This window comes from Protopterus annectens, chromosome 13.part0 (genome assembly GCF_019279795.1).
Source record: "Protopterus annectens isolate FY-2018-M chromosome 13.part0, PAN1.0, whole genome shotgun sequence".
Taxonomy (NCBI): Eukaryota; Metazoa; Chordata; order Ceratodontiformes; family Protopteridae; genus Protopterus; species Protopterus annectens.
Window position 1 is genome coordinate 472813153 of NC_056747.1, and position 22992 is coordinate 472836144.

The 22992-nt window shown below is 43.1% G+C and overlaps 1 protein-coding gene across 1 annotated transcript in view; it reads left to right on the forward strand.

The window, feature by feature from the left end:
• The window catches only part of NSUN5 (NOP2/Sun RNA methyltransferase 5), a 787401-nt gene that overhangs the window by 371484 nt on the left and 392925 nt on the right, over window positions 1-22992 (forward strand). Inside the window, exon 5 of the mRNA XM_044054112.1 lies at window positions 11348-11486. Within this exon, the coding sequence (XP_043910047.1) occupies window positions 11348-11486 (139 nt within the window). The remainder of the gene's footprint in view (window positions 1-11347; window positions 11487-22992) is intronic.

The following is a 22992-nucleotide window of genomic DNA, read 5'->3' on the forward strand; positions in this document are numbered from 1 at the left end:
TTCCTTTAGATCAGCCATGACTGGCACAGTTATCAGGAGGCATGCATGGTTGAAAGAACAGGCATTACCAGACCATGTCAAATCTAAGCTTTTGGATGCACCTATGGACAAGGTCAATTTATTTGGTTCCCCTGCACAGCAAGTACTAAAAAAGATGGAAGAGAAAGCAAAATCTGTGCAAACAGTGAAAGATTTCTTGCAAGTTCAACCTCCAAGGTTTAGCAGGAACTGGCCCTCCAAGAATTGGTCCTTTCCAGACTCCTCTAAGGCACAAAGAGGCAGGAATAGGCGCTCTAGAGGCAGAAACCAATCTAGGGGTGCCTACAGGGGTCGCCAGTGGCAGGGTAACAACCAACGAGGCACGGATACAGCCACCACCACTACAACAACTCAATCACAGTGACTTGGCGGTGGCACCGCCTACCAGGGAACAACTAGAAGCACCTTTAGGCGGAAAGCTAACCTTATTTTCAAGAAACTGGCACTGCATTACAAGAGAAAAATGGATTTTGCAAACTATAGACCAAGGTTACAGATTCCATTTCCATACTCTACCAGGAAAGACAGGAATGCCGAACCTACCACCTACTCAAAGGACAGAAGCTCTAAAACAAATATCTCAATTATTAAGAATGAGAGCTGTGGAAAAGGTACCATCTATGGAGCAAGGGAAGGGATTTTACTCCAGACTCTTCCTGGTACCAAGAAAAGAAAACAAATGGAGGCCTATTCTAGACCTGTCCGCTTTAAACACATTCCTCATTGTTCCAAAATTCAAAATGCTGACCCTACAGCAGCTTCTTCCCATGCTGGGCAAGGAGTCTTGGCTGGTAACTCTAGATCTCAAGGAGGCATACCTGCACGTCCCCATAAGACCAATTTGCAGAAGATACCTCAGATTTCTTGCAGGATCAGAGCATTATCAATTCTCAGTATTGCCCTTTGACTTATCTACTGCGCCCAGAGTGTTCACGAAATGCCTGGCATCAGTAATCGCTCATTGCAGACTTCAGGGGATTCAAATCTATCCCTACCTGGACGACTGCCTGATACAAGCGGACAACAAAAACAAACTCACAGAAGACTTACAAAGAGTCATTTACCTACTGCAAGCCCTGGGGTATACAGTCAATACAAAAAAGTCAAGGCTGATTCCATCCCAAAGAATAACCTTTCTGGGTGCAGAACTGGACACATCAAAACAAATGGCATTTCTAACTACAGAAAAGAAAGAGCAACTTCCTCTCTACTTCTTGGCATTAACAAAGCAGAACCATCTAACTGCAAGAAAAGTGCTACAAGCTCTAGGCTTCATGGCATCCTGCATAATACTGGTCCCTCATGCCAGGCTGCATATGAGAAAGCTACAGTGGTACCTAAAGAATTTGTGGTCCCAGCACAAGCACAGCCTAGAAACCAAAATTCCAATGATCCCATGCCTGAAGCAAGAGTTCCTATGGTGGGCTCAGGCCTGCCAATCAAACACAGGACTGCCCTTCTGCAAAAGTCAACCAAGACAAACCATCACGACAGATGCCTCAGACCTCGGTTGGGGGACACACATGATGGACAAGTGCATTCAAGGCCTATGGACTCAAGACCAGCTGCATCTGCACATAAATCTAAAAGAAATGATGGCAGTAAAATTGGCAATCCAGGCATTCAGACCTTTTCTCCAAGAAGGCCAGTTGATGATAAGGACAGACAACACCACAGTTATGTGGTACATCAACAAACAGGGAGGCACACACTCATACCCTCTATGCCGGCTGGCACTGGACCTATGGGATGTGGCTCTGAGCTACAACATTCAGCTACAGGCAATTTATGTACCAGGGAAGGAAAACATTCTAGCAGACATATTAAGCAGAACTACAACAGATGCCCACGAATGGATGCTGCATCCGGACATCTTCAAAACCATCACAAGAGAATGGGGATTACCACAAATAGACTTGTTTGCATCCCCATTCAATCACCAGTTGAAGAAATTCTGCACAAGGACTTACCACCCACTTGCTTGGAAGGTGGACTCCCTATCTTTCAGTTGGAAAAGCCTGACAGCATACGCATTCCCACCACTTCCTTTGATGCACAAGGTGCTTCTGAAGATCAAAGAGGAACGTCCGAGGATCATTCTGATAGCCCCAGACTGGCCAAGACAACATTGGTATCCACTGCTGAGGAGCATGTCCCGGGAACAAATATGGACACTGCCCCTGATCCCATTACTGCTAACACAGAACAACCACAACACCCTGCATCCAAACCTAAAAACTCTGCAGCTAACTGCCTGGAACATTACATAACAGCAATTAACCCAAATTTATCCCAAAGGGTTAAAGACATAATCCTGGAGGCTCGTAGACCTTCAACAAGAAAGAATTATGCAGCAAAATGGAAAAGATATCTCATCTGGAGTACTGCAAAGGGGCAAGATGTGACACTGGTGAACATAGCCAACATCCTGGAGTACTTGGCGGAGCTCTTCCATACAGGCCTGTCCTACTCTTCCATCAAGATACATGCATCAGCTATTTCAGCAGAATACAGCTTGGATCCTCCTGTCTTCTCGCATCCTCTGCTCAGACAGTTTCTGAGAGGAATTAAAAATGTAAAACCTCCCAGGAAACCTCCATTGCCAGCATGGGACTTGAACTTTGTGCTAGAAAAACTGACTCTTCCTCCTTTCGAACCAGCAGCAACAGCAGAATTACAATACTTATCCTGGAAGACTGCTTTCCTGCTGGCAATAACTTCAGCAAGAAGGGTCTCTGAACTACAGGCATTAATGGCAGTGTGACCCTTCCTGATCTTCCATCAAGATAGAGTGTCCATGAGAACAAATCCTACATTTATGCCTAAGGTGGTATCCAGAGTCTCTTTAAATCAGGCTATCCACCTTCCTACATTCTTCCCCAACCCACAGAACAGGGGGGAAAGGCTCTTACATACCTTGGATGTACACAGGCAATTACGCTACTACCTGGACAGGACAAAAAACAATAGAAAAACTGACCAGCTTCTGGTAGCATATGCAACAGGAAAGGAAGGAAAACCAATTTCTAAACAGACAATCTCAAAATGGATAGGAAATTGCATTAGATTTTGTTACTCCTACCATGGAAAGAAAACTCCAGAGAACATCAGGCCTCACTCCACAAGGGCTACAGCCACTACCACAGCTTTCTTACGAGGAGTGGCTACCAAGGACATTATAGAGGCTGCTACTTGGACCTCCGTGCATACATTTGCCAAGCATTATAACTTACCTCTATACTCTAGATCCCGGGCTGGTTTTGCCACTGCTGTTTTGCAAGGAATCCTAACTACACCATAATCTCTTCTCATTTCCTCCTCCCCTAGTTTAGCTATGGTATTCTACCCATTTGTAAAGACTGCAGATGCATCCTTGAAGGACATAGTACAGTTTTGTACCTACCATAAATGTAGATGCCCGAGAGGAATGCATCTGCAGTCAGGATTACCCACCCTCCTTCCCCTCTGAGGTACTCCTAGGGTATTTGCCAATCTACAGCTAGCTTGGGGGGATCTATTATGGTGTATTTGTTTGTATATATGTACATACATGCTTATTTTATGTGTTTGCTCTCTACTATTTGGAAACTTTGGCATTTATCCAAATTTAGCCATCCAAGAGGGCACCTGGCATCTGGGGCAAGAAACACTGAGGAAAATGGCGTCGGCTGATGCCTTTATACCCGAATAACTGCCGCAATGACGTCGGGTGAAGTGCGACACCAGCCGAAGCCAGACCCAGACTTTGGAATCCGGCCGACCGAAGGGCTGCCTGACGACAGGACAACCCATTTGTAAAGACTGCAGATGCATTCCTCTCGGACATCTACATTTATGGTAGGTACAAAACTGTACTTTCTTTTATCTGTGTCATAATATTCACTACAAGTATAGTTGATTTAGAGTTTGATTTTCATTTCTAGTACTTGCTTTTTTGGCAGCCACCAGGATTAAACTTAACAAGGCCTTACTGTGTCTCGCAATTCAGATCCTGTATCCCAGCTAAAAAATATCATTTTTTTAGTTACATTCATTGCTCACACTGTATTCCTGACCGAGTACTCTGTAAGAAGTCTGTCACCTTATGTTCCCAGTGACCTGTTTCTTCCCCATCACACCTCCAACATTTGCCATCTACTCGAGGAAAAATTCTTTGCAGTTTGCTTTGGGTATAAAAGTATTTATGTAAACACTTCCAGGCAAAGATCTTAAATCTTCAATACTTTGTTGTATATTTGGTAGCTGTATATATGTCCTTCCATTGTTTCTTTGCGAATTGCACAATTAATCTTGCTTCCCAGTCTTTTTCTGCCCTCCTCTGATGGATTCCTATAGTTATCCTGCAATATTTCATATACCCTACTATCTCTTTTAACAGCAGCTTCTGTTCTTGATTCAGTTAAAAACTCAAAAAGTACAGGTCTTTCATTTAGTATTTCCCTATCCCTTTTTCTGTACTCGGATTTACTGTATTGCCTTGATGTTCACAGGGAACTGAGATTTTTTTTTTGTCAAGAACAAAGTCCATCAGGAAGTCTGATCAGCTATTTTTCTCATTTCAAAGGCTGTGTTGGGAAAGTCATTATTTAAGTCTACAATATCTAAGTGACTTTCTGGGTGCATTTCATTGGGATATAGATTGAGAAGAAAGTCTTTGTCTTATAAGCCAATGGGTTACTCTACAAGAGCTATGGCTACTTCCCTGGCTTTTCTCTTGAGAATTTCTATTGATGATTTGTTCTGTGGCTGTTTACGTGGGTTTGTGACTCTCACTGCAAGTTGGATATATATTCGAGGTCTAGGGCCACTTTTGGTTTCACTGTATTGAATGATAGGACCTTCCTGGGATGAAGCTTGGCTGGAGCCTGTGTCCCACAGGTTGAACCTAGACAGAAAAGACAACTTCGGATATGAAAGTTATGTGCTAACTATAAAGATAGATGCGTGTTCTGTTTCCATCTTGTTCAACCATTCCTCCCTCCTTTCCCCATCTTGTATTGTATTTCTCTTGAGCATTGGATGACTTGGCTGTAGAGGCCTCTCTCCCCCCGTCTTCCTTTTAGGATCCTTGGCCTGTGGTCTTCCATTAACCGTTGGGATTTTCTACGCAAGTGTAAACTCAATCTGAAGTTGCTGTGTAGAGAGCAATGTACTGTGGGCAGAAAAGGTGGAGCTTGGGGGCTTAGGTCTTTGGAAATTGACGGTCTTGGCTGTAAGTCAGAGTTGCTAACCACCCAGGTTGAACCAGACAGAAACAGACAACACTGTCTTCGTGATAAGTACATATATATATATATATATATATATATATCTATATATATCTATATATATATATATATATATATATATATCTATATAAATGTGTGTATGTATATATATATATATATATATATATATGTATATGTATATGTGTGTGTGTGTATGTATTTGTATATATATATATATATATATATATATATATATGTAATGTGTGTGTGTGTGTGTGTGCATATACAGACATTACAAGTATCAAAACTTCGAACATCTATCATAGCACTAAAACAGTTTGAATTACAAAGATCCGAAAACACTTTAAATCGAATCACAAAGATTCAAACAAACCAAAATATTTTTTGCAGGGGGGAGGTCAAGCCCCCACACCCCCACAACTCCTGATAACTATGTATACCAGCACTGAGATCGCACTACAGTGGGGAAATGGCAAATTTCCCAATCACCACTCTACAGCAATCTCACATATGAAAGAAAGCTGGAACATGCAGTCAGCTGACATTTCATCAGCTATACCATTTTTTTTTTCTATTTGTAAAGTTGCTGCTTTGATGTGTTGAAGGGAACCCATATGGAAGCCAGTAATATGGTCTAATGTCATTATGGTTAACAGCTGTTTTGTCAAAACAATTTGGTCAACAGAACAGTATTGTTTAGTTGGGATTAATTAGTGTGTGCGCGGGATTGTAAGGGGGCTTTCCCCACTATTTTAGATTTGCTTGCTCCAAGGTGATTTCTTAGAGCATGCACACTGCCTTGCCAACATTTTATGTCTTGTTTTATTGATGTTACATAAACTAACATTTGCATACACATGTGCAGACATATATAAAATGTGTATGTTTTTTTTGGGAGGGTGGATACTGTTATCCCTGCTTCATTCTTACGGTCGTCCCCAGTGCCGGATTACTGGTCCTCCTCTACCCCTGGACTAATACTGATTTCAACTGGGGCAAACGTGGATCCTAAATGCATTCTTGGGGGGGGGCTGTCTTAAGTCTGCTGACAGATTTTTACTTTATGACCTAGCCCAGGTTTCCCCTCCCCTGATTATGTGGTTTGTGTCATGGGGGTATAGGGGAAGGAGGGCATTGATTCTCCCCACCTCAACAAAAGCTTAGCCATTCTCCCACCCTTCCCCCTTATACTGTACCCTCCACTGTATAAACCCCAGCCTCTGCCAGGGACATCAAGGGGAATGCAGTATTAACCACCTTCCACCTTGAAATAGGCTGAAGACACCTAAGTACCTCCCTTCCACTCTGTCAGACTCCCGAGCCATCAATTGAACCCAAGTGGCCTGGGCAGTAGTCAGGGCTTTACCCTCTTTGCCACCAGAGTGACATAAAGTAAATATAAATACGTAGTTGTACTTTCTCTGTTCTTATTGTGTGTATGTTCATACATTCTATAGACTTTACGAAGCAGAGTCAGTCATCCATGGGCCATATTTACATTGCCAGTAACCACCCTCATAGGTACTTTCCTGCCTCCAGAATAGCAAAACATGTCAGACCCAAGATGAATTCAAGAATCTACATGACAATACACAAATCTGCTCTGAGTTACAGCACAATGGCAGTACATATACAGAACCAACTGATATTGCCAACATATTGGCCAACTGGTTCAATGCAAACTTTACCTCCCTTTCACCCCCTAAAGGGCCTATCACAATACCTGAGGAATGCCAAGTCCCTATTATCACAGCTACACAGGTAAAAAATGCACTGTCCAAAGCCAAGAATGCAGCTTCCATGGGACCTGATAATATTGGACCTGATAATATCCCTGGCTGTGTTCTACATGAACTACAAAGTGAACTGGCACCACACCTGTGTACCCTGTTCAGTCACAGCCTCATTTCAGGCTTTGTTCCTACCGAATGGTGCACTGCTATGGTCATCCCACTCCACAAAGGGGGAGCGACTACAGACCCTGGGAACTACTGCCCCATTAGTCTGACAAGTCTGATATGTATGGCTATGGAATGCATCATCATGGACTTTATAAATAAGGACGTAGGGGATCTCCAAACTCTGGACCCCACGCAGTTTGGGTTTGTGAAAGGTAGATTATGCCTGCTCAATCTGATAGACTTAGAGTCTGTCACCAGAGCTGTGGATGCGGGCAAGGTAGTTCACACAGCCTACCTAGATCTTGCCAAGGCCTTCAACACCATCCCTTACTCAGGAATCATAGATAGATTCACTAAACTAGGCATAAACCCCTATGTCATAAGATGGGTTGCCAACTGGCTCACTGATAGAACCCACACTGTGAAAGTAGTGGACTCCAAATCTGACTACCGACCAGTTACAAGTGGTGTCCCACAGGGATCAGTCCTAAGTCCTCTCCTGTTTGGCATCTACTTCTTTGAAGTTCAAGCCAGCACAAAGGGACTCTGGTTGACCAAGTTCACAGATGATTGCAAACTGGGAGCCATTATTGATTCTCCAGCTGATGTAGACATTCTACAAAAAGGCCTCACTGACACCAATGACTGGTGCCAGAACCATGGCTTAAAGCTTAATGTCTAAAAGTGCATTGTCATTCCCTTTGGGAAAAATTCAGTGCCCATGAACTACCACATACGTGGTACTCCACTAAACACCGAAGGTGTGATAAGAGATTTGGGGACTCAGGTTGACAGCAACCTCTCCTTTGATAACCACATTGTCACTGTAGTCAGAAAGTCCTTCTATGTGGCACATCTCATTACAAAAGGTTTCTCATCCAGGAAGAAAGTTGTCATAATCCCTCTCTACTCATCCCTCATTAGACCTATTAAAGAATACAATGCCCCATTTAGTAAGTACCTCACTAGACACCTACAACAATTGGAAAGGACACAAAAATACCTCACTAAGAGGATCTTAGGCCTTAGACACATGCCCTTTATATAAACAGACTCAAACAAACTCCAGCTGTACTCTGTCTCTTATCGCCTACTTAGAGGCGATCTGTGCTTGAACTACAAAGCCATGTCTGACTCAGAGCTGCTAGATATGCTACACCTAAAGAAATCCCAATTCCTCCATGCCAAACGCTCGAGCAACCTAAACCTCATTACCATAATAAACAGAACATGCTGGAGAGACAGGTTCCTAATCCAGAGCCTTCCCATACTCTGGAACAAGCTTCCCATTCACGTCAAGCAGAGCACTTCATTGGCCCTCTTTAAGAGAAATCTTGACGAGTGGATGGGCAATAGGAAGTTCACCCCGGGGATCACTTCACTAGCCTTGCTTGATAGTGGCACTGGCAACTAACTTTGGGCGGCATGATGCCAGGGAATCTTCTTGGCCTAGGCTTATATTGGCTCCAGGGCTGTTAGCCTAGTACACACCTATGAACCTATGAGCAACCATCCCATGAAGGCTTGCCTTAAAGGAAGCAAGGTTATCGCTCTGTTTTATATGTAATGGAAAATTATTCCAGAGGTGGAAGAAATACAGAGTAATAAATCTAGCCATTAAGCATAACTTATTTGTTGATGGAAATTCAAGTCTTTAGTTTGAGTGTTTGTGGAATTCTTTGTAGAGTCATAGGAGGTCAAGGAGGGTTTGAGTCTAACAGCATGGAATGCTGAACATAAATCACAGCACAGGAGTCTAACAAACTAGGTGTATGGACAGATTTTCATGCCTGTCCTGGAAGCTTGGTGGTGGTTAGTGTGATGACCTTTTTAGTTATGAACCTATGCAGTCTTTGCAACTGAGCGATGTATTTGGTTAGTTGCATACTGAAAAGGGCATTCTGTTCTAAAATTGTTCTGATCAGGGCAGAGTACTGAGGAATGAAAACCTTTTGACCTGAATAGGGATACCTTTTGTTGTTAGGCTAGCTAGAAGGATTTCCTCGCTGCTGTTGCTACGTGATGGTCAAAGCAGAGGGAGTTGTGTACAAAGATAACAAGATCTTTGATGACCGTATCAATCGCAAGTAGGATGCTATTTGCACTGTAAGCTGCTGTCAAAGCTGTACACATGTACTACATAAAGTCATTGTTTGTGCTCTTCCCTGTCCCTGATAATTTCCAGCTGGCCATAGCTTCTGTCCTGATGGGAGAGATTGAGAAGTCAGGATGTGTTGGGCCATCATCTGAGGTGACACCACTTTTATTGCTTTTTTCTTTTTCACTCCCCTTTCCTGGTTAGCTTATGACATGCTTGCTTCCAACTTCATTGTTACACTGCAACATGATTCCATTCTGCCATTTTGTACACTTATTGGTGTTTTACGTGCACTTTTGCAGGCTTTTATCTCTGAAATCCTGTGATTGTTAGGGATGATCTACCTAATCTAAACCTTATAGCACCCTAGTGGCAGACACATACCCAGCAATCACCCACTGGGATGGCTGGAACTGACTATTAGCTGCTCGTTCCTCGCTTCTTTCCCCCATGGCTGGCTGGCTCCTGCAGCTGGGTTTACTACTGTAGTCCAGGTTGCCATGGTTGTCATCAAGGCCCTGTCTCTCTCTCTCTGCTTTGTGGAGTCAGTGAATGAAATATGTCTGTTAACAACACAACTCTGGTTGTAGCAGATCCATTGCCTTTACTTAACCATTGCGAGTTACTGACTTTGTGAAGAATTCCTTCTACCTTAGTAGTCAGTATAAACTCTTGTTATATAAGGAGAATGCTGGGCATGCTCTGCTCAAAAGCCTGTTAAAATATTAGAACATCGTATGTGGATTCAGCAAAGATGATACATGGAGAATCAGTGAACTGCTTGGAAATCCAATACTTTAAGCTATCTGCTTGGCTTGGAGAGGTGGAAACCAAAGTTCAGGTAGCCCAGGTATTGCATGCTGTCCACTCCCTAGCAGCTGAGTAGACGTAAAGAAACCAGGAGCTATCCCTAGATATGACAGTGTGCGTCTTCTTACAAGGGAGACATGACATCTTGAGGAGGCACATGCAGGCAAGTATGACCCCTCTTACCTGTGAGCATTGCACAACTCACCCTTGGGTGCTAGAAGACATTGTGTGAGGGACATTTATGGCTGAAGTAAAAAAAAAAACTCAGATGGCTGAATGGATGATCTATCCCCATGGCACTGAAGTTCCTACCCCATTTGTTAAGCAAATGGTCTTAATTTCACACCCATTGCAAAGAACACATATTTGAAAACCCATTGTGTTGGGCTGATGGTCAGGAGGTAATGGGAGTAAATAATGTGGCAGAGTTTAACCAGATATTAATAGTTTTCTTTGTTAAATTGAAACCTTGATAACACAGCTTTAGAGATGTGTTAAAAATGGAGCTGCATTAATAATTGCCTTTGTAAGTTCTCGTGTGTTTTGTCACAGAAGCATGACTTATGCTTTAAAATTTCTGCAGCAAATATTTAATTCTTTGTATCCTTCATTTATTTTCTGGAATGTGATGATCCTTGTAACATGGTTATGCTCTGTGTGCTTTTTTTAATTACCCTGGGTTGTTGCAGTGAGATATGTTATTCCCAAGTGCATGCACCAGCACTTTTGATGTTTTAACGATGAAACTTTATTGCTGCTGTTAATACTGATCAATGTAGAATGGAATTTTTTCTGGAAAAGTGGTTTCATGCTGGGAGTGGTGAATGGGTGACGAACCCTGTAAACACATTAGTGCACATTGAGAAGTGTTGTGTTGGCGATGATGTGGGTAACTGGGTAAAAGAAAGTGAGTGGTTAGAGCTAGGGAGAGCTGTTTTCATGATTAATTATGAAGATCAGAGAGGCGGTCTGTGTTCCTCTGAGAATAGCAGTAAAAGCATACTTTGGGGGTGGGGGGAGGGCTTGTTATAAACCATAGAGAGTGTATAATTTTGTGAGTAGAATGCAGCCTTCATTATTTTAATTAACTGTTTATCACAAATCTTAGTCTGTGGTACACAGCTGTTTTCATGTTATGATCAACTTCTTCCATTACACTAGCCCATCCAGTTTTCTAAACCTCTAAGTAATGAAAATAAAAGTGGGGTTACAGGTATTAGCAATGTGAAAGTGAAAAACATGAATTTGATGCTACTTCTGTATTCTCTCAGTTTAGAGGACCTGAGACATCTGTCAGGGAAGCAATTTATCTGTGACCTCCATGTACCAGAGCTGCTGGTTTTCCCTCCTAAAACTGACCTGCATAGTCACTTCCTGTACACAGCAGGTCATATTATCCTCCAAGATAAGGTAAGCCTTTGTAGTAATCAACAGTATAAGCATGGAAATCCCTGAAGTTATAACCAGCAGTTAAAGTTTTATGTATGTATTTATTTGATTCTTATCCCTAGCTAATCCTGTTTTTTCCAAGACTACATTCTGCATCAGGTTGGTGTTGATTGAAAGAGGTAGCTGCTATGGAGAATTGTAGTCTGGAATTTATTTTGTCTTTTAAACTATGTTTGTTTCGTCTGAGGTGTTAATTGATTATTTTTTCAGTATTTCTTAGTACTTCTCCTGCCAGTTGATGGGGAATGTAGGCATTTTATTGAAAATCTTTTTTTCCTCCCATCTCTGCGGCTATTTGTAACAGTGTACATTTATTCCCCAACACCATGACAAGAGCCAGTCACTGTACAGTTGTCATCCAGTCAGCCATTGCATGTTTTCTCTCTCTCCTCCCTTTTGGGCCATAATTCCTTCCCTGGTAGTTAATGTGCCCACCTGCAGGTGCAGGAGCATGTTGTTCCTTCCCCTAGGAGTGCCTGCAATTCCCACACATGCTTCATGAACGTTACCTGGTTGATGTAGCTTGACAGAGCCAGAAGCTCACATCCCTGGCCATTACATTGCTTGCCATGCATCTTTGTCTCTCCAGTAGCTACTGGCATCGCATCAGGCAGAACTCCTTCTCCAGGATGAATGGGTGCACTCTTCCAGTTTTCTGCTTGTCGCCTTCAGCTCCTGGGATCCAGTCAGGGTTTTAGCCCTCAGCACTACAGAGCTGATAAGGCAGCATCACTATTTTTGCTACGGTTTTGCAAGACGCCACAAAGGAATTTGTTGTGTGACTGATATTGTGGTGACAGTGTAATGAAAAATACCAAAGAACAGCAATTCTTGACAGATTCTTGAATAAATACATGGGGCAGTAGTGAAAGGCTTGAAAATCCTGTATGTTATGTTACAATTTGATCTTGAATGCTTAAATGTACTGCCTAAGACTATCAGTACATTTTATTCCTATCAGAAACTTTCACAGGTTTCCATTATATCACTTGTATGAGAGGCTAGTGCCCTTGGTAATCTCCCACTTCTGGTTCTTTATACATGTGATTTTTTTTAATGTAGAGTAAGGTAAGATTTATGCAGATGCTTATACCATTAAGTGCATTAAAACAATTATTGTTGTTTCTGTATTTTCAGTATGCTCATGATTTGATTGGCTGGACATAGTGTGTTAGTAGTGGTATTCCTAACCTCTTCTTATAACTTGTATGGAGAGTATGTTTCACTTTCACCTCCTAAATCTGGGATATTTTTATGAGCATTTTCTGCTTTTTTATGTGATGCTTTTATCTTTCTAAATACTTTGGCTACAATTTATCTTTTGTTGTGGATATAAATTAAGGACAGCAATGTACCAGAGTTAGTTCAGTCTTGTTGCTAGGCATACCACTTCTGACAATGGTTAAAATGTATAATGAGGTTTTTAATGTGAAAACTAACTTCACAGGTGGGCCTTCTGTTACATCATTTCACCTGTTTTGTTCTATTAAACATTGATAGATGCAGATACAAATCCTTTATACTCCCAGACTGGTCCTGTGGTTGCAGATAACCTAGTGGCTGTACTACCCTTTCTTTACTTTGCCACTTATCTTGGGCACCTTAATTACCATTTGCTTATTTGAAATTGATCAGCTATGTAGACATTCCATGATAATCACTTAACACATGGTAGTGTCATTTCATTTATTCATTCATTCATTCATTCATTCATTCATTCATTCTTTCTCCAGCACCTGTTGTATCTGGCTTTGTGTTTCTGGGGAGATAGATCCTAGCTTGTCTTTAACTCATGAGCAGTAGGTGGAAAAACTAATCCTGGATGAAAAGCCATTTCATCATAGGTCACACACATGTACACACACACACCCTTGTAAGATCACCAATTCTTTTTGTATTGTGAACGAAATAAACTGAAGCATCTGCCATTAAAGCCTTGTGGACATGAGATGTGCGTGTAGGCTTTACAAGTGATAGGTCAACTGGGAAATGAACTTTAGAATCAAACCCCATGAGGCAGCAGTGCTAACAGCTGCACCACTGCAGTGTGTTAAAGCAGCATCATATAAGTCACAATCACTGTTATTGGAAATGACCACAGAAAAATGATGGTTGTAGTCATCATTAGTCTCCCTCCCCCCCCCCCCCCCCCCCCCCATTTTCTACATGGATTCATGGTATTGTCAGCTTCTGGTGCCTCTCTCTCGATTTAATGTCACTCTCCTACCTTCTTTGACAGTCACAGGTCTTCTGCCACACAATCCATCCATATCTTTGCTGGATGCCCTCATTTCACTTTGCTTTCTTCCTGCCTCTCTGAAATCATGTTCACCATATCATCCTTTACTTTCCTGCACATGTTCCTAAACTACCAAAATCTGTTATTTGGCCTTCTGTGTAGTTGGAGCTATTTTGGCTTCAGCTCTGACATCATTATTTTTTTCATTGGCCTCACAGTGTGTAGTGCGTCTCAGGCACTTCATCATCTCTGGCCTACACAAGTGCTCTGCCTTCACTGCACAGGTTTCTGTACCATATAGAAGTACTGCTTGCATCGTTGTTTTGTGCACCTTACTTTTCAGTTTCTTTGGCATTCTTCTATCCCACAGTATCCCTGTACCCCTGACACTATGCCAGTTGGCTGCAACCTCTCTAATTCTAGCTTTGACCTCTTCATTCAGACTTTGTTTCTTCAGTCATTTCCTTCCAGATAACAAGCTTTTAACCTGTTTTACTTTTTTCTCTGTTATCTCAGTCTACAGCTCCTTCTGATTTGTTCGCCATTTGTTGTCATGACAGCTGTCTGAGCTGTACTCATTTTCATCCCGTGTATCTTCATTTTTGCATTCTATTTCCCTATAATTTGCCCAAGTTTCTGTTCAGAGTCTGATTGTAATGCCACATCATATGCACACAGCATCTTTGTTGGTCAGTTCCCTCCAGCCTGTCTGCTAATGTAGTCCTCCTAGTTCATTAACTTGTAATTGGTTCAACAGTTAATGAATTTAATACCAGGATAACTGAAGAAGCTTACCCTGAGGACTGAGTTTCTTTTATCTTAGATTCTGCGGTGCCCAAGGTCATCTCATTTGTCTAGTCTAAGGAACAAGAACCTGGGAAGGTCAAAGGGCTTGGAGGCGTTGAGGTGAGAGGTGCATTAAGGGGTAAAATTTGGAATGGAAAAGTAATAGAAGTCATTTGGATGACCTGGAAAGTGGGAGAATCCTAAATAAAATTCAGAGACAGTGTGAAAATGTACTGCGGTGGTGGTGCTGCGGTAGCGTTGTCGCCTCATAGTAAGACGTTGTCCTGTTTGGTTCTCAGCTAGAGCGTCTTCTGTGTGGAGACATGTGTGAATGGGCATACCTTCGTTGAAGGTTGTGCGTCAGGGCCGGCAACTCGGCACATAAAAATCTACTGCCAATCATTAGTGGACCGGAGTTCCGCTGTGGCGACCCCTAACGGAAAAGCCGAAAGACAGAACAAGAGACAGCATGCAAATAGTACTGTACTAGAAATAAAGCTAAAAATCACAGAAGTGGGGGAAGGTCATGGTAAAATGGTTCAAAATAGTGAAAGGAAGCAGTGTTAATGAGAGGAGGTGAGAGGGTGTTTATTAGGGGTCAAGGGAAATGCTGTCTACCAGGTCAATTAAGGAAGGAAGAGTGGGAAGGAAATATGATGGCTTATAGTGATTCTGCTTTATCTTGAATGTCATCAAACTGAATCAGAAAATATTGAAATGAAAATGCTGAATGCTGCATGAGACAGAGTTGAACTACAAAATTTAAAAATGTCAGAGTTTGAAATACCTTTTCTAAGAACTACACCAACAGGTTGAACCATAGATTAAAAAAAAAAAAAAAAAAAAAGAGAGAAATGTTTACCCAAAAAGTTGGAAACACCAACAGTTCATTAATCAAGCAGTATGCATAACAAAATAAAAAAAAATGTATACTTGATATGAGGTTTTTCAGGAGCGCAAGCACATCCTGTGTTCCTCAAACCTCTTCTGCCTCTTAATTTATTCTAATTCTAAGGCTGCAAACTGTTGGATAGAAAATACGTAATTTCTGTTAACTAAGGATCTGATGTTGTCTTGTCCATCTGGCTTCATCCTGTGAGTTTGCAGGTCTAATGCCAGCCAAATCCTCCATACTTCAACTTGCTGGCCTCTGCCTCCCCTCCTCAACAGACCCCCCCCCCCCCCCTTGCCCCAGATCAGGTTTTTCGCCATTCCTGTCATCAGCTCGTTCTTTCTCTCTACAAAACTGCATCCTTTTGGTATGTTAACAAGCAAGGGAGAACACGTTCTTATTTTTTTTGTTTGGAGGCCATGAAGGTCTGGTGATCCCGTTGCAGTGGTTTCTGGTTGCAGTGCACATCCCAGTGAGGTCCAGCATTCTGGCTGAGAGATTGAGCAGGAGCATTATTCCTTCTCATGAGTGGTCTTTGAATCTGAGTGGCAGCGTGGATCTTCCAGCGTTGGGCACTCCATGTTGCAATCTCTTTGCTTCTTCTTCCAGCACCAAATGTGACAGCTATTCTGCTTTAGTTTCTCCTCGGAGGCAGTCACCCAGAGATGCTGTTCTGTATGCTTGTCCCCAGGACTCCTGTATGCTTATTTCCCGTTCCTCTGATTGTCAAATAATTCCAGAAGGCAACCCATTGTAGAACGATAGTGATCCTAATAGTTTCCTTCTGGCTCCATCCGGTGTGGTTCCCTTTTTGCCTGTTTTAAGATGCCCCCTTTGTTTCTGGATCCCACTCCAGAACTCTTGTATTTCATCCAGTGGGTTTGGATCCTTCAGTCTGCAGTCTTTCAAGCTAACCACAAGATTTCTCCAGATGTTCATCATGCATACAGCTGCAGTCATAACAGATGGGTTATCCTGCCGTCAGGCGGGTCCTCGGTCGGCTGAATTCCAAAGTCTAGGTCCGGCGTCGGTTGTCATCTCTTCTCCCTTGACGTCAGTGCGGCAGGGGTATAAAAGAGCCAGCCGACGCCATCTTCTTCAGTCTTTCTTGCCGCGCGGTGCCCGAAGCAGAAGCAGTTCGCAAGTGCCGGTCGGCCAGCTCCTGAGATTTATGAAAATATTTCAGCCGAAGTCTTCTTGAAAGCTAAGTACCCCGTTGAAACTTTTCTTGCCTCAGACCGATGTCAGACAAAGTTAATAATTGCATTTCATGTGGGAAGCAAATACCGCATAAGGATTTCCACTCTTTCTGTATTCCTTGCTTAGGCCCAGACCACGACGTCTCGGCCTGCTGTTTTTGTGCTAGATTCAACAAACACACTATTAAGGTCGGGCGGAGTTCGCCCATCACTATTTTGGTAAAAAATTTAATTATATTATGTCGTCGGATACTCAGACTCCAGTTTTGGGTAAAAGACGCAAGGATAAGGACCGACATACGAGGTCCGCGACTTCTACTAACTCCACGCTAAGGCTGACTACCGGTTCTCCAGTTCTCAGCGAGGCGCCTACGCAGCCTCCCTGACTATCGATGACACTTCATTACCGGTGTCTTCTGTGCCCGAGGTCGCAGGCTGCTCTGCCCCCACTCCGACTACAGATACCGACGCCACTTCTGGCGGGGAAACCCAGAGTTTAGACAGGCCTGCCATTTCTCAAGGTGTCTTCAGGCCTTCCTCCTTTTCTATTAAGGATTTCACAAAATCTAAAGCAGCCATGAAAACTAAAAAACAAGGACCACAGACCCCTTCTCAAGGCCCCATGCCTAAAAAACAGATGCTCAAAATGGCTGAGGATTTGATTACTCTTATCAGGGGTTCTCAACCCCCCTCGGACAAATGCCCAGATTAGGGGAAGATTACCCTTCCTCAGATCAAGCCTCTATTACCTCTGAACATTCTGAGGAATAGGAATATACATATTCTCCTTTTGAAGACTCTGATGCAGAGGAGTCTATTCCCTCGGTCTCACCCCCCCCCCCCCCCCCCCGAGGACTACTCTTTTGGGGAAACCCTACATACTTTTGAGTGAACACTTTCACTGGGAAGGCCAAGATTACTCAGATTCCAAGAAAAGGCTCAGGGATTTTCTCTTGCTCCCCCAGCATAGGCCTCTGGCTATCCCTCCTGTCTTAGATATATTAGATGATGTGTACACAGAAGCCAGCCTTAACCCAGATTCTTTACCTCCGGCTCCTGTTAAACCTGACTGGTATTACCGGCTTCCAGATTCACACCAGTTCCTATACAAAAGCCATACTGCTGACCCAGAAACTATTTCACAGGGTCCCAAGGGAATTAAGGCCTCTACTGCTAAAAAACCATTACCTTCAGAGAGATATTCCAGAGCTTTAGAAAGGTGGGGGAAAAAGGTGTATACCTCGGCCACTTTAACCATGAGGGCCTTAAACTGTCAGTTCCATATGTTAAAGTATCAACAGTTTTTATTATCTGAATTGAAAAGCAAAATGACACAACCTGAGCACCCAGATTTAAGAATTGCAGGATTTGTTGCATAGTGCAGAGCAAGTGGGTAAACATACCTTGCAGTGTGGTTTTGATGCTTTAGAGGCCACATGTAGAGCTGCTGTTACAGGGTCTGTCATATGTAGACATGCTTGGCTCAAAGAACAAGCCTTACCAGATCATGTCCAAGCTAAATTACTAGATGCACCTCTTCAAAAAGATGTATTGTTTGGTGTTAAAGCTGAGGAGGTACTAAAGAAAATGGAGGAAAAGGCGAGATCAATGCAAACAGTGAAAGATTTCCTACAGGTACAACCTCCACGTTTCAGCAGAAACTGGCCTTCAAAAAATTGGTCCTTTCCAGCCACGGACAGACCTCAAAGAGGCAGATACAGGCGCCTGAGAGGTAGAGGGCAATCTCAAGGATCATTCAGAGCCAGGCAATGGCAAGCACCAACCCCAAGAGGTGGAGAAGATAGATCACAGTCATTCAGAAAGCAGACACAATGACTTTCCCCTTTGCCTGCCAAGCAAAGCTTTAATGGCAGCACCTTTAGGCGGAAAATTGGCATTATTCTCAAAAAATTGGCATATTGTCACAAAAGACAAATGGATCCTGGACATTATAGACAGAGGCTACAGATTCCACTTTCACACCCTTCCAGAAATGAGAGGCATGCCAAACCTGCCACAAAATCAAAGGGCAGAGGCACAAAAACAAATTTCAGCTGTCATGGACATGAAAGCTATTCAAGTGGTGCCTGCAAAAGAACAAGGTCAAGGGTTTTATTCCAGACTATTCCTGGTACCAAGGAAGGACAAAGATTGGAGACCTATTTTAGATCTATCCATCCTAAACACATATTTACAGGTACCAAAATTCAAGATGCTCACATTACAGCAACTTCTTCCCATGCTGGGCCAAGGAGTCTGGGCTGGTAACATTGGACCTCAAGGAGGCATACCTGCATGTTCCTATCAGACAAGATTGCAGAAGATACCTCAGATTTCTTGCAGGTTCAACCCATTATCAATTCTCTACATTGCCCTTTGGCTTATCTACTGCGCCCAGGGTGTTTACGAAATGCCTGGCATCAGTAATTGCCTTCTGCAGACTTCAAGGAATACAAATATACCCATATCTGGACGACTGCCTGATCCAAGTGGACAGCAAGGACATACTTCTGAAACACCTGGCGTTTGTAATAAGACTGTTGAACTTTCTGGGATACACAGTCAACAAAAAGAAATCAAAACTAATACCCTCTCAAACAATAATTTTCCTGGTTGCCAGCTTGAATACAAACACCCAGATGGCTTACCTCACGCCAGACAAACAAGGGCAACTATCTCAATACCTCAGCAAAATGGCAACCTTCACCAGGCTGACTGCAAGGAAAGTCCTGTAGGCTCAGGGATTCATGGCATCTTGCATCCTGCTGGTCCCATGTGCAAAGCTGCATATGAGGAAACTTCAATGGTACCTATAAAACTTATGGTCTCAACACAGCCACAGTTTGGAAGCAATTATACCACTCATTCCATGTCTTAAAAAGGAATTTCTGTGGTGGGCTCAAGCATGCCAAAGAAACAAAGGTCTCCCTTTCTGCATACCTCAAGGAAATCAAATCATCACAACAGACGCCTCGGACTACGCCTGGGGGGGCACACGTGAAAGATCAGTGCATTCAGGGAAAATGGTCCCAAAAAGAGAAGCACCTACACATCAACCAAAAGGAAATGCTAGCAGTGCAAAATGCTTTTATGGCCGTCAAAGACCTTCTGCATCCAGGCCAGCTATTGATAAGGACAGACAACACCACAGTGATGTGGTACATAAACAAACAGGGGAACTCATTCATACCCCCTGTGCAGACTAGCCATGACCCTTTGGAACACAGCTCTGGAATTGCAAATCCAACTTCAGGCACAATTCCTGCCAGGAAAGGAAAACACACTGGCAGACAGCCTAAGCAGAAATATGACAGATCCACATGAATGGAAGTTGCATCCTCAAGTTTTCGCAAAGATAACTCGGGCATGGGGACAGCCAGACATAGATCTCTTTGCCACCCACAGAATTTACCAACTGGAAAAATTTTGCTCAAGGACCTATCATCCACAGGCCTGGAAAGTGGACGCACTTTCCTTCAATTGGACAACATTGACGGTCTATGCCTTTCCGCCTCTCCCTCTGCTGCCCAAAGTTCTACTAAAAGCCAGAGCAGAGAGGCCGAAAATGATTCCCATTGCTCCAGACTGGCCAAGACACCACTGGTATCCACTCCTGAAGAGCCTGACGCATTCCCCACCATGGATCCTACCTCTAGTGCCTCTTCTGTTGTCCCAGCACAACTTCAAAACTATTCACAGCCAGCTCAAAACCCTAAATCTAGCCGCATGGAGAATCCCTTGATTTCACAACAGACCCTCCTCTCCAAGGAGGTGCAGGATGTCATCTTGGAATCCAGAAGACCTTCTTCTAGAAAAGCCTACTCCGCCAAATGGAAGCGGTTTTGTGCCTGGAATCAGAAAAAGGGCCAGAATCCTTGGGTAATAAATATACCTCAAGTATTACAGTACCTAGCTGAGATGTTAAACAGTGGACTTTCCTTCTCCTCCATCAAAATCCATGCTTCAGCCATTTCTGCACATTACAACACAGATCCTCCTTTATTCTCTCATCCTCTCTTAAGACAGTTCCTCAGAGAATATAAAACCCCCAAGGAAACCACCAGTCCCTGCTTGGGACCTCAACTTCATATTGGAAAAACTGACCCTTCATCCATTTGAGCCAGCTGCTTCAACAGAACTACAATACTTGTCATGGAAAACAGCCTTCCTTCTGGCTATCACCTCAGCATGCAGGGTTTCGGAACTACAGGCCCTCATGACTGTGCAACCTTTCATCATTTTCCATCAGGACAGAGTTTCCTTACGAACCAACCCTACCTTTATGCCAAAGGTAGTATCCAGTGTAGCCTTGAATCAGACTATCCACTTACCTACCTTTTACCCTAACCCACAAAACAAAGGGGAAAGACTACTGCATTCCTTGGACATTCACAGACAACTATGTTATTATTTGGACAGGACAAAGCCATTCAGGAAATCCGAGCAACTCTTTGTGTCCTATGCTACAGGTGCTCAAGGAAAGGCTATCTCCAAACAGACAATCTCAAAATGGATAGCCCACTGCATACGCTTTTGTTACTCATTTCATGGAAAAGCTGTGCCTTCAAGCATCAGGCCCCACTCCACAAGGGCCACAGCTATCTCTGCAGCTTTCCTCAGGGGGGTTCCTACCAAGGACATTTTGGAAGCAGCCACTTGGAGTTCAGTACACACTTTCTCCAAACACTATCACCTTCCACTTTACTCAAAATCTAGAGCGGGATTTGCCACAGCTGTCTTGCAGGGCATTCTTGCTCCTCCTAGTTCCACTTAGTGCCTGCCACCCCTACTTAGGTTTGGGATTCTACCCATCTGTTATGACTGCAGCTGTATGCACGATGAACACAGTACAGTTTTGTACCTACCATAAATGTAGATGTTCGAGTGCTCATGCAGCTGCAGTCCAGGTTTCCCCCCCTCCATCCCCTCTTAGGACAGGCCTTATGACAAACACCTTCTCATACAACCTTTTTGGGATATTCTTTTATGGTGTATTTGCTTGCAACTATTGTTTTATGATTATTCTATATTGCATGATTACCTAAGTTTGTTTTGCCTTCCTTCTGGGGGCACCTGACATCTGGGGCAAGAAAAACTGAAGAAGATGGCGTCGGCTGGCTCTTTTATACCCCTGCCACACTGACGTCAGGGAAGAAGCGACGACAACCGACGCCGGACCTAGACTTTGGAATTCGGCCGACCGAGGACCCGCCTGACGGCTGGGTAACCCATCTGTTATGTCTGCAGCTGTATGAGCACTCGAACATCTACATTTATGGTAGGCACAAAACTGTACTTTTCCTTGATGACCAGGAATCCCAAGCAGTCTGATAATGTTGTGCATATCTTGTCCTCATCCTAAAAGCTGTTTACTAGGAAGGTGTATTCCAGTAAATGGAAACACTTTGCTATGTGGGTGGAATGTAGATGTTTTGACCCATTTTCAGCTCCATAAGAGTCTGTTATAAATTTTCTTGCTGAGTTCAGTTCAGATTCTAGTTTTTCTGAGATTAAGGTACAACTGGCAGCTATTTCTAATTTTCATGTCAGTAGGGACAATGTTCCCTTGGCTCCTCTGAAAATTTCCAAGGCTTTTCTCAAAAGTATGTTTTTGTTGTGTTATCCTGTTCGGGATGTGGTTCCTTCGTGGGATTTCCCTTTCATGTTGTAAATCATTGCAGGCCCTCCTTTTGAATCTTCTGCTTCTTCAGACTTGAAGTTGTTTTCTTGGAAAACTTTATTTTTGGTGGCTGTTATCTGTGCTAGGAGACTTTCAGAGATACAAGCCCTGGATTATACTTCTCCTTACCTGGCGTTTCATAAAGATATGGTTTCAGTCAGCAGTAATCCTCCTTTTCTGCCCAAAGTAACCTCAGAGTAATCTGAATAGGTCTATTCACCTTCCTGTGTTTTTCCCAGATTTTTTGAACAAGGGTGAATACTATATTGCATGGATGTGCATCGACAATTGAGATTTTACCTGGACAGGACTAAAATCTTTAGAAAATCCAGTCAGTTGTTTGTTTCCTTTTTGAGATCCTTATTGGATAGACTTGTGTCATTAGTGACTTTATCCAAGTTGCTATCTGAATGTATTTGCTTATGCCTTCAAAGGCCAAGAGCCTGCCTAGCAAGCGTAAGGGTTACTTTGCTAGAGGTATGGCTATTTCTATGGCTTTCTTTTACAGAACTTCCTTGGACAAGGACTGTGCAGCAGCTACTTGAGTAGACCAGCACACCTTTGTTTCTCATTACAAGCTGGACATGCATTTCTGATCCAGGGCTTCCTTTGACTCCACCGTGTTGGGGAATATCTTCTTTTTAGTTCCTCCCAGGGATATTTATGTGACT